This window comes from Dromiciops gliroides, chromosome 5 (assembly GCF_019393635.1).
Source record: "Dromiciops gliroides isolate mDroGli1 chromosome 5, mDroGli1.pri, whole genome shotgun sequence".
In the NCBI taxonomy this organism is placed as follows: Eukaryota; Metazoa; Chordata; class Mammalia; order Microbiotheria; family Microbiotheriidae; genus Dromiciops; species Dromiciops gliroides.
The window spans coordinates 180593918-180608794 of record NC_057865.1 but is presented as its reverse complement, the minus strand read 5'-3'; the positions used below and the strand labels follow the sequence as shown (position 1 = coordinate 180608794).

The 14877-nt window shown below is 35.0% G+C and overlaps 1 protein-coding gene across 7 annotated transcripts in view; it reads right to left on the bottom strand.

Annotated features, from left to right (window-relative positions):
• Positions 1-1061: 1061 nt before the first annotated feature.
• Positions 1062-14877, bottom strand: part of ABCC9 (ATP binding cassette subfamily C member 9) — a 196940-nt gene continuing 183124 nt past the window's right edge. For 2 of the 7 annotated variants that reach the window (XM_043967998.1, XM_043967999.1), the window contains 4 exons: positions 12954-13087; positions 9502-9564; positions 8621-8672; positions 1062-4825 (listed from right to left, as the gene is read on the bottom strand). In XM_043967998.1, coding sequence (XP_043823933.1) covers positions 4563-4825; positions 8621-8672; positions 9502-9564; positions 12954-13087 — 512 coding nt within the window. In that variant the 3' untranslated portion in view covers positions 1062-4562. Of the gene's footprint in view, positions 4826-8492; positions 8673-9501; positions 9565-12953; positions 13088-14877 lie in introns of all 7 variants that reach the window. The other 5 variants (XM_043968000.1, XM_043968004.1, XM_043968001.1 and 2 more) reach the window with 3 other exon arrangements.

The following is a 14877-nucleotide window of genomic DNA, read 5'->3' as shown; positions in this document are numbered from 1 at the left end:
AATTTTAGATGATAATTTTGTTGTATTTTTGAAGGGAGTAGCAACTTTTGCGTAGTAGATTTGTGGTTTTATGTACAATCATCTGTTTTATTGTAGTATATTATGAAAATGCTTGTTTTATTGAGTACATTTTTTTTTAGAAAGTCAAAAAAAAAAAGAAAAAGAATGGGTAGCTAAGCCAAGGGAGATTCATCCTGCTGAATCAACTCAAGGAAGCCTCGATGCCTATCCCTGTTAAATAATCTTCCTACTTTGGCTCAGTTAAGTCTCCTTTTGTTAACCATGGAATGATCTCCAAGTGTTCCATTTTATTCCAATATCCAACCTGACCTCATAGGGTACCAGCCTGAGTAAGACCCACCCCTAACAACCAGGATCTATAATAGCAAGGAATAAGTAAGAAAGACCTCAGGGTCACTGTCAACCAATTGGTTCTCAAAAGTCAGGACTATGGTTCCTGCTATTGAGAGTTTTTCCAATTCCAACAATAGTTATAAACAATGCCTACTGGAAAGACAACAGAACATGATAAAAAGATTCATCCACTTGACTGCTGTGTATTACACTAACAGGTGTAAAGATCTTGCTAAGATTAAACACCTGTAATTCACTTTAATCAAGGGCTATTAAGACAATGGAAATATCACTATGTATCACAATACTAAAAATATTAAGAATATATTAAAATAACTGATAAAAGACATATTAGTATAGAACCAGAATATCAAATTCAAAAATCCTGAAAAACAGAACACTCTACTATTTGATTTGAAAAAATAATGAAATGTATTTATGCCACCATTGTACTTAGTAGAATCTTTTTCCAAAATCTATTCTGAAATAATTAAGGGAGTGAGTAGTTCTGGAAAGGGATCTAAAGTAAATGTAAAAGCAGGACAATCCAAACAAAGCCATGTACCCTCTCAACAGCAAGAATAATGGCGTATCACCAATAATTTATAATCTTTTAAAAGCTAGCAATATTCCAAAAAAGAGAATAGTCACTCTTGTGAATAAAGAATAACTTGGTATGTAAAAGAAGGCTGGCAGATGGACACATCTTTTGAAAAGAAAATTTTTATTATATCACAGGTGAAGAAATTATATCACAGAGAATTCAACTGGGTTATCCATAGTCACAGAGCTAGTGGTAGAATCTAGTTTCCTCACTTATAATCCATAATCTTCCCATTATACCATGCTGCTTTCATATTAGGTGGATTCAAAGATTCAAATGATACCCAAACTGGAACTCTAACCTCTTCATAATTTTAGTAGGTGATTGCAAATGATTGTTGAGCTGAAAGAATAATTTAACTTGTAGAAGGAAATCTAGAGAAAATATACTTCTTTGAGAATTTCTTTTTGTAACAATATACCAATTATATTTAACAAAGGCACGTGGACTTGTGTTTTTTTTTGTTTTTACAAACATCAAAGAAAATTATAGATGTGGATAATTTTTTATTTAAATATATGTATATAGATATATATTTTTTAAAAGTTTTAATCTTTTCCTTAAAGAACTCATTTATTTGAGATAATATAACAAAATAAATTACTAACCCAATAAAAAAATCAATTTTATCAATTGAGGGTAGCTTTGTAAATATGTGGATATCCATTCAACTTCAATGATTAACAATATGAGTGACACTGACAAATATTAGAGTGGTAGACCAGTAAAAATGATGCTAAAGTCAAGTTAACTTCAAACTGATTTTGTGATAGTTGTATTAGCACTTTGTGGTATGATGTCCTATATTTTCAGAGGGAATTACATGTCATTACAGTTTGTATCACACACTACATTACAGATTTCTAGACTGAAAATTAAATGAGCACAGGGATTGTGTCTTATAACCTTTGTATCTCCCTAGTGCCCCTCATAGTACTCCTCACACATTGCATACAATAAATATTTTTTGAATAAATGTATGCCATTCTGTCCTTTCTTAAAAGGTACCTCCTAGGAGAAAGAGACATTGACAGGAAGCCAAAGAGTGAACCAGATCAGCTTTTATAAACATTAGTGGTTTAGTGAAACTTTGATGCAGCTAATAGATTTTTGGAAAATATTTACAAAGCCGGATTATAGATGGTTAATTTAATTCTATTCAGCCTTTAGGAATGTTAAAAATGGAAGTCACTTAACCCTGTTTGCCTCAGTTCCTCATTTGTAAAATGAGCAAGAAAAGAAAATGGCAAACCACTCCAGTATCTCTGCCAACCCCAAGAAAACCCCAATTAGGGTCATGAAAAGTCAGACAACTGAAATGACTGAACAAGTGCTTAAGAATGAATCATCGATATGAGAAAAAAAAATTATCTCTATGTTGCTTGTGTATGGAATTATATGAGAGAACTTTTGAATGACAAAGCCTATTTGAATTGGGATTTATTATATTTCATTTTATGCTTTTAGGTTTCAATAATAGAAAAACGTATCATGCAGATAGCTAAAGTATTAAAACATCTTTCTATACACTCTCTACATACTCATTAAAATGACATTTGGACAAGATAGGCCAAAAAGAAAGTTCTCTCAGAATCATTAGACAATTCTATCTAGAATAAACAAATTACATTTAGACATAGACTAAACACAAATAATATGTTTAGCAAGTGTTTTTGAATTTTGAATGCATCGACCCTCTAGAGAATTTCAGTGTTCTGAGTTCCAAATGGAAGACTAGGATGTAGTCTTTATATTTAGAATGCTTCTCTGCTGAGAAGTAAACAAAAGAGAATCAATGTGGTTTTGTTCCTGGAAGATATAAGTAATAAGGGCAGGGCCGAAAACTAGGGATAGAGAGTGATGGCTTTAGCTACTTAACTTTTGTTCCTACCCTAATTTCATTTGCATGCCAAAGTGGGAATGAAGCTCATCTCAGTACATAGTGTTTTGTTTGTTTGTTTGTTTTAGAAAAAACAATCCTTGAACTAGATTTTAGGGACATGAGCTCACAATTAGGGAAGTAATGGGAGTTACAAGTAATTTACTAACCCCAAGCCAGATAGTTGTTTGATAACAAAGACTTTGAATCAACCTCAAAAGTAAATAATAAAAATAACATAACATTTCAGCTTGAAATATTCTGTTAGCTTTTGTTGCCTGCTGCCTCATCTATCTGTTTTGGCTCACAGTCAGCCATAGACTGCATGAATAGAACTGTAACTTATTCTATCAGGGAGAGGCTTTCTAGCTATTAGAAGATGGCTGGCCTTGAAGAGGCTAGGTTGATGAAACCCAGAAGATGGTAGAAGAGAGTAACTTAGAAAATAAGAGGCCATAGAACATGCCCATCAGAGACAACTTGAAAATGAAGTTGTGCTATCCAGCACAGAGATGTGATACCTAGGAGAAAGCTGAGTAATAGCATCACCAGATAACATCTGTACTCATCAGTGTTGGAAGTGTGAGTTGTCCTAGCTATTCATGTATCCTTGACATATGGCTCCTTATGTGTTTGTATATGTACCACTCCCAAGACCTGCTTTTTGCAGAAGTGGCACACCTGTAGAAGAACATAACCCTAAGTGTACTTAATAGGACTTTTCCTTGTCTGACTTTGATGAAATGTCTTTTATTTTGAGTTAATGTGGTGTCTGCCTATCTGGAAAAATAAACACATCAATGGAGAGTCATGTATGTCTTTAAATAGGTACCCACAAAAATGCTTCAAATCTAAATTACTGCTCTGGGATTCACAGGTGAGAGGGTAGTACACAGAGAATGTGACTGGTCAATTGCTGAGTGAGTACGGATTTATTTTTACCCTAGTTATCATTTGAAACTATGGCTTATAGCTATACAAGGTAAAATTAATTTGTTCAACAAACATTTATTAAGTATTTACTAAGTGTGAAGAACTATTTCTAGGTGCATTGGGGAGGATATAAAGATAATTAAGATGAGATGCCTAACCTCAAGAAGCTTACAGTCTTGGAGAAGAGAGTATTCTTGGTCTAGTAAATTCTTCTTGCTAATTATATATGGATGAAAGATTATTATTTTCCTTCAAATTATCAGTCATTTGAACAAGAACTGCTAAATTTGAGTAATTTACTATTTACTAGAAGTTTGGATGACTTTTTTCTAACAGGATAAGAGATAGAGACTTAAGACTAGAACTATTCATATAGATTAAGGATTGAAGTAAAAGTACAACATATAGAGAGTGAATTCTTTTTTTCCCCTTAATCTTCTGAAGACCTCAATAACAAAGTATGACTGATTTGTGATCAGTGTTTATGAAAATATATAAATACAAATAAAATTGTTATGATGCTGAGCATCCTCTGCAAATAACTACAAAAACTTGAGGTTAGATAAAAGCATGACTTTGTAACCCTACCCTCATAAGTAGCCTGACTTGCCATTCTCAAAGGCAAGACCTACTGGTCATGAGTATATCAACAATGAAACAATATAAAGTAATTAATATTTGGAAGGAACATAAAAACGTTAAGAAAGCTAGTGTTGGGGACATGTGTATGCTCTTTGGTGAAGAGATATTTTTATTATTTTTTAAATGTTATTCATGTGGGAAGGACACTTTCTAAGCTACAAATTGAAAAAAGCTAAAATGAGACTTTTTCCCAAAGGCTAGAAAAGATAGCCCATTTAACAGACAACAGGTGTTACATTTTGCTTTCACGATGTCAATCATATTCAGGGACCCTTTCACATGTCTGCTCGAACAAAAGAAGCAAATACGCCATCTTCCTGAGCTAAGAGGCTTTCTGGAGTGTCGTATTCTAAAATATTGCCTCGCCTCATCACGATGACCAGGTCTGCTGTCAGAATAGTGTGAACCCGATGCTGTGTGGGAAGAAGACAAACCCAATATATCATCATTACAATCTTTCATGAGCATAAATGAACAGTTTTTACAATGAAATATTTTAGGCAGATTACCAAAAGCATTCATTATTTTGGGGGTATAAGTGAAGAAATTCAGGAGGTTTATTACCGTTTTCCTACAATGAGGTACCATTTACTTGAAGATTTCTAAATCCTGGCTACTATGGCTAGAGATATAAAGAAGCCTGAATTTGACTTAGATTATGACATAAAATCTTTATAGCTTGCTGCAGCTTGTCTTTATAATACTGTACTAGGAAAACAAATGAACTAGTTCAACAGCTATTTACTGAAACGAATGAATGACTATCAAGAGTAGCTGTGACAGATCAGTGTTCAAAGGTCTAAGTAGGAATCCCAGTGAAAGCATATGCTCTGCATACACTGGCACCCCAAGGTGCCACTCCAGAAATCACACTCTGATTACAGTCTATCAGTGTTATTCTATTGTCTAATTTTGTATCTCATCTACCTTCCTTATCTAGATCTAGCCTGTGCCTGTGGGCCATGTCACAAATTAAAGGATTATGGCAAGCTTAATGAATGCCAGGAAGAGATATTTGAAGATTCTATGTGGCATGTGGTTGGAGTGCCTTGTTTGAAACAAACTTTTAGACAATGGTATACTTGGAAAAACTCACTTTTCCAAATCAAATAAAAAATTTAAATTCAAAAGATGGGGATCTTTTGACTCCCTCACAAAGACTGATGTGTTGCTATCAGTGGTGAATGTTGGGAGAGCTATGGAGTAACCCTCTCCATCTTACAATTAACCAAACTCTGAAAGGGGCCTTACTCCATATGCATTTGTCATGTCAGCATGCTTAAACAGTTTCCATTCAGGTTCTATACCTTGAAGTACAATCAGTCCACCAGTATTTCTTTCTTTCTTTCTTTTTTTTGGGCAGGGCAATGAGGGTTAAGTGACTTGCCCAGGGTCACACAACTAGTACGTGTCAAGTGCCTGGGACCGGATTTGAACTCAGGTCCTCCTGAATCTAAGGCCAGTGCTTTATCCACTATGCCACCTAGCTGCCCCTCTACCAGTATTTCTTTTTTCTTTTTTAATCTTTTTTTTTTTTTTTTTTTTTTTGCAGACAATGGGGGTTAAGTGACTTGCCCAGGGTCACATAGCTAGTAAGTATCAAGTTTCTGAGGCCGGATTTGAACTCAGGTCCTCCTGAATCCAGGGCCAGTGCTTTAACCACTACACCATCTAGCTGCCCCCTACCAGTATTTCTTAATGTCTTCTCCTAGTGCCCTCACCTAAACCCTTAAACTTTGTTGGAGCCCCTCAGCAAGGAGAAGTTTGTTGGGAACATTTTCAATGTTGAAGCATGATACTATAGTTGCTCCATAGAGAATAGATGATACTCATATGGAATGTGACAGGAATTAGAATTTGCTCATTGACTTTAAAAAAATCTATGCATTGATGGTACTATCATAAACTGTATTAGTTTTGAATATACACAACCATACTATAATTATTTATTTGTTTATTTATTTATTTATTTATTTATTTATTTTATTTATTTATTTATTTATTTGTTTATTTGTTTATTTATTTATTTATTTATTTATTGATTGGGTGGGGCAATGAGGGTTAAGTGACTTGCCCAGGGTCACACAGCTAGTAAGTGTCAAGTGTCTGAGGCTGGATTTGAACTCAGGTCCTCCTGAATCCAGGGCTGAGGCTTTATCCACTGTGCCACCTAGCTGTCCCAACCATAGTATATTTAAAAAGTGGCACCCTTATGAAGAAGGGGGAGGAAGCAAGTCATTTTTCCTTTTATAAGGACCTTTCCTTGAATAAGGTCAGCCCCTCAATGTCTATGGAAAAAATAGACTTAATGGACTGTGCAAGATTTACTGTAAACTTTTGTATACTTTAATCAAAACCAAAACTAACTTAAATCCTAATTCTTCCATTTTCTTAGCAATTGATATTTTAAAAAAATAATTCAACCATTCACTGAGAGAAGCAAGTAAACTTCCAAATCCATAAATAGACTATCATAAACATTGGCTTGCTACACTAAAATTGTGTTTATATTAAAAATAAAGAATAAAAAAAGTTGGCCAAAGAAGCAAATGTGGCAGAGTTCCATCTGATGAAGCCAAATCTTTTTTTTCCCTTTTACAAAATGCTGTCAGTGGGAATAATGTAGATGAAATTAATTTTTTAAATGAAATTCTTATTCTTTCCAGGGAATTAATCTAATCACCAATAGAAATAATCCATATTTTAATATGGGATTTACATTTAATACTTCAGTACTTGGGACTTAATGGTTAAAACCAATTTCTTCTTAAGTCACATAATTTTCTAGGTAATTAAATGAAATCAACAGAAAGCTTCTCATTTAAGAAAAAAATAGATACCATTATCATAGAAATAAAAAAAGATTGGCAAATTCAAATTCTTCCCTATTTCATTCCCTACAAGGGCCTTTACTAGGCCTTCAAAGGGGAGAGGGTCTGACTTTTGGCTCCAATCATGATAATCTCTTGCAGGAAGATCCACGGTTAGTTGAAAAAAAATATTTCTGTTATGTAAATGGTACCTTATCCTCCAAATGTGTCTCAAAAAGAAGGTGGTTACCATGGATAGAGTAATGAGGAAATATTAACAAACATAAAGAGGAGTGGAAATAAGTCAAAAAATATAATGTTCCTGTCTATACCAATTCATGTCCAGCTAATCTTCCAAGAATGCACCATGTCAGGCTATGCAGTAGCCCCATGTTCTATGCATAATGGGAATCATGGCCAGCCTTGCAAGATGTAGAGTAGATAGTTGCTTATATGCTTTGATTTAAATGGTAACAGACAGGTTCCATGAATTTATTAGATAATCCTTCCATGGAATAAGGAACCACGGAGGCATCATAATTACCAACAACTACAACAATAGTGACACATGTAACTTTTTAAAGTTTGCAAAATCCTTTACAAATATATTATCTCATTTTTCAGCTGATGGGAAGCCTAGGTATCTAGGATAAATAAGATAGAAGGGGACACTGAAAGACTACGGAAAGTTAGGTAAAGCAGGCAGGGTGCCAAAGAAAAACTCTACTTCACAATTTTGTCTTAATCAACCTTGGTTGGGTGCAATATTCTCCTAATTTGTGTAAGATGTCCTTTTAAAGGATTTTGTCCTCTTCCTTGTCCATATTTCCTATTTGTCCTCTCTTGTTTTCACCCCTAATCACACACAGAGCCAAAGTGGGCTAGCAGAACAACTTCATGCACAGAAAACTAATTTCATTAAATCATGCACTCTTCAAAAGCAAGCAACAAAGAAGCATAATATAGTATGTATGAAAGCACATAAGGAACACCCTGAGAAACACTGAAACTGGCCCTTTAGATGAAAAATTAATCTGGTGGCAAGAAATTCACTTTTGACATGCAGATTTGATATCATTGTTTTATTCTATTGCACATGTATATGCATATGCAAAATTTTAATAATATAATTTTACCCCATGCAGGCCATTTTTTTTTTTATTTTGGGCAATATAGGCCAGTGGCAAGTCACCCTCCCCACTGTACTGCCACACCTTTGCATACAGCCATTATGGTAAATTTGTATTATAGAAGCTGGTAAAGTAACTACCAGAGAATGAGGTACTTTATATGCTGAGTAGATTTTGATGGTTTATTTGTGGGTCATCACCAAAGTGGAAAAGAGGCCATTCTTGTGAGCAAGCAAGTTTGGAACAGAATCACATTCCACTAAAATACCCTCAGAAAAGACTAAAACAAGGCCTGCATCCATAATAGAAGACACTCGATGCTGGAAAGAAAAGAACAGAAAGAACAAGAGGAAAAGTCAGCAGGTTGGAAAATGAGCAGTTGGCTGATTGGAAGATGACTTTTGTTGAGTGGTAAGGCTGAATACAAGCAAGAATTTTCCCAACAGCCGGTGAAGGGGAAAAGAGTCAGATGGAAAACAAAACAAAACAGAAGTTTATATTAAGGAGGAAGTAGGATAAATGACACAAAAGTTTTGAGTTGAAAGTCCAACGTAAAAAAAATGACTAGCCAGTAGTTTGTTTTATGTTATGGATGTAGCCCTTTCCAAAACTAACATCTCTAACTATACTGCAAGGTAGAATGGTCATTATTTTCCCCAAGATATATCAATGAGAGCACTTAAATTAGGTGCAGAAAACCAGTAGCAGAGTTGGCAATCAAATTTGGGAATCCTCATTCCTAAACTGCTGCTCAGACCACCAGATTATGCTCCTGGGAAAGCAATTGAGACATCTGTTGAAGGACAGAATTATTCCATATGAACAAACATCTGTGTTAGGGAAGAATAGCCGTACACTGAAAAAAGAGTAAGATTAAATGCATAAACGGTAAATGAGTTACTCTGGATTCTATGGCCCTAGGTCCATACTTATAGCTTATTTTCCAACTAAGGTACCCAAATGTAGTTTGGATATGTTGATGAAAAGATTTTTAAACTGTAGGTGATTTACTCTCTTTTGGGGAGGAGGCAGATAGGCAATAACTGTTAGAAGAATAACTGATTCAATATATAAACGTATTTTAATCATTCAAAGGTGAAGGAAGATGGCCAGATGTAGGAACAAAGGATGAAAGAAGATCATACTTACAGCAATTGTTACAACTGTGCGGTCTGCAAAGGCAGTCATTACCACTTTTTGCAAAATATTTTCCTGTAAAACAAAAGTGTCAGAAGGCGCTCATTTTTTCTCTCTTCTCATGCCAATATAACTAAGAAGAAAAAAAATTACTTTTTGTTGTCCTTGGTTTTCCCTTAATATACCTTTCAAAAATACCAATTTTTGTGGTCCTTCATTACCCTCATAGCATTCTGGGTTTTGTAACTCAACAGTTTTCATTAGGACTGCTCCACATTTTGCCCACTTTTTGCTACCTGCTCTGGATTCATCTTCCATATGCATTTTTTTTTACTCATTAAAAATATCAAATTAAATTGATATTTTATTTTTATATCATTGTTTATTCCAAATATATCCATCTCCCCTCTCCTTCCCAGCATCCTTCCTTCTAACTAAAATTTTAAAAACAAAAGAATGAAGGCTGTTTAGGAAAACTAATATATGCATCAATTGTATCTGAGAGTAGTAGATGTAACATTTCACACCCTTGGCCTTCCCCCCCAACACACACCTCTACAAGAAGGAGACCAAGATGTATTATTTCAAATCTTCTTTAGGGCTAATATTGGTTATTATAATCTGCTGTTGACTCTTATTAAGCTCTTTTTTATGGGTAAGGGTATACACATCTTTAAAAAAGCTAATTTAATTGGTGATTTCTGTATGCATATACACCAGTCTATATAGACAACCCCCATTTTTTCTCTTCATTTGAATGGTTTCTCTTTGTGTCTTTAGAATCTCACTCTTGAGATTTTGCCATTTCTCCTGGGCTGACTTCCCCTGTAGGATTTTAGTCCATTGATTCTTCTCCTAAATCTTTGAAATTTGCTTTTCCCAAATCTAGGAGGCATCCTTTATCATGGTTGGCATCCCTCTCTTTTTCAATCACTAACTCTTATAAAGATTGGTTACTTCTCTCTCCCTTAAACCCCAAAAGTACACACGATCTTTTCCTCAGTGGCTAGGTCTTGTTGGTGAGAATCAAATTGATAATAAAATACCTTCTTGTTAGTTTTTCTACCTTTTGAAGGTTGGAATTATCATTAAAGACAAGACAAGGAGTTTAGTTGTTTTTGAAAGACTCCAGCAGATGCCTAGATTATTGAAGTCCCTATCACCCCTATAATGTGCCTGTGTACTAGGCTTATTAACTTGTTTTATGATAATTTTGTTTATTTCATATTATTTTCCAAATGATATATAGTATATGCTAAAGTGAAAAATCACTTCTACTTTCCCGCTTTACTGCTTTTCACTCAAATAGTCCACATTCTATTTCCCTACTCTAATTCCTGGAATTCTAATTCCTAAATAGTTAATCCAAAAATTATTCAAAATAGTAATCCACAAAATAGTTTATCCAAAATTCCCCTTTACTTTCTTTTTCCTCCTTTATTCTTTTACTAATACCCCCCACCCACCCTTCTCTCCTGTTTTCTTTCTCTGTAGGTAGGCCTATGGGTGGCCTATGGTCAACTTTGGTGCAAGGGAATTATTTTGATTCTTTATTTTCTTTAGTTTGAGGGCTGGCTGACTTTCCTACATAACCTTTAAGATTGCCATGGATCGAGATTCTGTGTCATCCTTAGCATTCTTCTTAAATAATTAAGAACTCTTCCTGTAAAGACATTCTATTTCTCTTATCTAAACCTCTCTTACTGCCACTTAATCTCATTTCTTCTTGCTTTATCATTTAAATCCTCAGGATTGTCTTTAATAAAGTAAAATTCTTCAATTTGAAATAGTCTGGCTATATCCAATCTAAGAATTTTAAGTAGTTCCATCACAAAATATTTTAAAGAAATTGTGTGTGTTTGTGTGTTTGTGTGTGTGTGTGTGTGTGTGTGTTTTCCCCAAATACCTAGGGTAGTGAGTCAAACTTTGTTGGCTAGTCCTTAGTGGACATTATTTAATTAACAGCTAAAAATTATACAAAATGAGCATATCAATATGAAATAATACTTCTTCAACTGCTTGAGGATTCCTGGAAATGTGGTGGGTTTTGTTTCTCTTAAATTGTTTTTCAAGTTCAGAGATGAAGAAGGTATTTACAAGCAAATATATTATTTCATGAAGTTCTAAAGGTGTCTGTCCTTAAGGTCTGTAGGAGGAGAATCTGGATCTGGGGGTAACTGAGATATAGTTATTGGATATTATTGTCAAAGTTACTATCACATGCGCTCAGTTATTTTTTTCCTATAGTTATCTTTTGAATGAATGTGATTAGGAAGGGCTGTCCTTTAGTGATCCTATGCTGCTTTTAGAAGGGGTGTGTGTGGCAGGGGGCACTGATTATAAAACACCACACTGGTATGTAAAGCAGAACTATTAATCTAAATAAGTGCTGTTGCCATGTAATGAATGACATTACACAGTTTATTATTTTCAAGTTAATTTAAAAAATTTACTAATAGGCCAGAGTTCATTTGGAATCCCTCAGCCTAGTCTTAGATTGTTAAAGGTTCTTTATTCTTGGATTCTTGTCCAAGGAAATAAAAATTTCTTTTTAGAATGATATAATATGCATAGATTGACAAAAATTACATATATATGTACATACAATATATACATACACAAACACACACATATATAGTCCTACCCTATCATATTGTAAGCATTCTGAAAGGGGCTCCACATCAAATCTGTTTGTCATTTCAAAGGGCCTATGGCACATAATGGATATCCCCAATAAGTCTTATTAGTTGGGGGGTGTTTTTTGTGTGTATGTATATGTGTGTGTGTGTGTGTGTGTGTAGCAACATGGTAAAGTAGATAGAAAGTTGGCCTCAGCATCTGAAAAATCTAGGTTCAATCCTCACCTCTGATACATGTTGTCACTTAAACATCTTAGTGACTCAGGCAACTGTCCATTACTACTATATGTTGCAGAATCATTTCAAATCTACATTGTTAAATGGAATGCTTACATACACAGAATATGTGTATAGAGAGATATATACACACATATACACATACACACATATACATACTCTGTATATGTGTATATATGTATATAGAAATATACAAACTTTATGTATATAGAAACATAGATGTGTATATGTATGTACACATATGCCCAAATATGCTTGTATAAAAATACATATATGTATAAAGTTTTCTTTTTTAATTAAGAAGTTCCACAGACTAATAATCTAGGCCAACCACTTGGACTTTTCAGAAGGTCAGGTCCTCATATATAGTAGATTTCCTTAATCCATAGTTAATCAGTGAACTCTAAAAATGGAAGCTATGGGGCAGCTAGGTGGTGCAGTGGATAAAGCACCAACCCTGGATTCAGGAGGACCTGAGTTCAAATCTGGCCTCAGACACTGGACACTTTCTAGCTGTGTGACCCTGAGCAAGTCACAACCCCAATTGCCTCACAAAACAAACAAACAAACAAAAAAACCCCAACTCACTGTTGCCATGTCAATGGAAGCTGTGGCTTCATCCATGATGAGAATGCTGCTCTTGCGAACAAAGGCTCTGGCAAGGCAAAACAGCTGCCTTTGTCCCACACTAAAATTCTCTCCCCCTTCAGTGACAACTGCATCTAGATTAAGAACAAACAAGGATTATATCAGAGAAGTGCAACTGAAAATTTCCATGAACCAATACAATAGTATGATATGTTGGGAAGCAGCCACTGTGTCCCAAGATAACACACAGGCCACTGACAATATTGTTTTCCAGAGGCAAAGTACCATTTGGACTGCTTCCAGTAACAGATGATTTAATTTTTTTTGGAGACAGTAAGGAGGGAGCTTGGACAAGGCAGAAAAACTGGGATTATCACAATTTTCGCAAAGGTGGGTTGTCTCTTTCCCAGTAGAATGCAAACTCCTTGAAGGCAGTGATTGTTTCAACTTTGTGTCGTTATCCCCAGAACCTAGGACAGTACTTAATAAATGCTTATTACTGGTGTACTAAGTAAATTTGTTGAGGACAGAAGTGTATCATCATTCAATAATAAATTTCTAGGTCTGGAAGTTACTGTAGTTGAACCAACATTTTAGAGATGGGGAAATGAAGTCTCAGAAAATGGCCTGCCTAAAGTCATCCTCCTAATTAATGGCAGAGTTGGAATTAAAATCCAAGGTATTAGCTCTTTCCATTCTAGTATCCTATTGTTCTTTCAATATATTCATTTCCTATATTATTGTACTGGCATTTCACAAAGTAAATATTATTAAATACATCTTTGTTAACACAGAAAATTTGTTAACCTATCTACGCCATATTTACCACTTATATGTAAATGAAGGACAGGGTCATAAAGGTGTAACTAACTGTGTATACTGCTGTTAATATATATCTCGGTACTGAAGGGAAAAAAAGAAATGGGCATGCAATGGGTTTAATGTATATCAATCCCTAGGTTTGGCTGGCTGGAACCTAAGAGGAAAGATCAAAAGAAGTCTTGAGAAACTTTAGGATAACCTCTTTGGGATTATCCCTAAAATTCATCATAAGACTTCTCAAAGTTCCCAATCTTTGATTCCATGACATTTCTTAAGTTTTTCCAGTTTTTGAACAGAATGGAGAACACCTCATTAGCACTCAGAGGTAAGATAACATTTCCTTGCAACTAAATAAGGATTGCAGAAATATCCATCTGCCTTGGATAAGGTCTGCTTGACACAAATACATGGACTTGATTTTTACTACCAAATAAGACACATGGGCAGGGCAGCTAGGTCGTGTAGTAAATAGAGTGCTGGACCTGGAGTCACAAGACTCATCTTCCTGAGTTTAAAATCTGTTCTCAGACACTGACTAGCTGTATGACCCTGGACAAGTCACTTAACCCTGTTTGCCTCAGTTTCCTCACCTATAAAATGAACTGGAGAAGGAAATGACAAACCACTTCCGTATTTTTCTAAGAAAGCCCCAAAAAGGAGGTCATGAAGAGTCAGACACAACTGAAAAAAACTAAATAACAACAAGGCACATGTAACTCAACAACTGTGGACTTTATTACTTTAGCTCTGATTGGCAATAATCTCAGTTACCATCAGTTACTAGTTGTGGCATCTAGTCCCGGTCCAATTCGCAGTTACCTTCACTAACTAAACACTATCAGGTTGCTGATTATGCATTTGTATTAGACATTCAGATTTAAGTTAGATGTTCTTCCTGGAAAGTCAGGGTTTGGAATCCAGAATCCAGAGAACCTGAGAATCTATATTCCATTTCCCGGAAGGCACCCAGAACATAAGAAATGCAAGCAGGTAGATCACAATCCAAGCAGTGGCCATCCTGATGAACAGTTTCTAACTATAACTGAAGATGAGGGCGGGGGGTGGGGCAGACGGAATAATCACCTTGGAGAATAAAATAAAT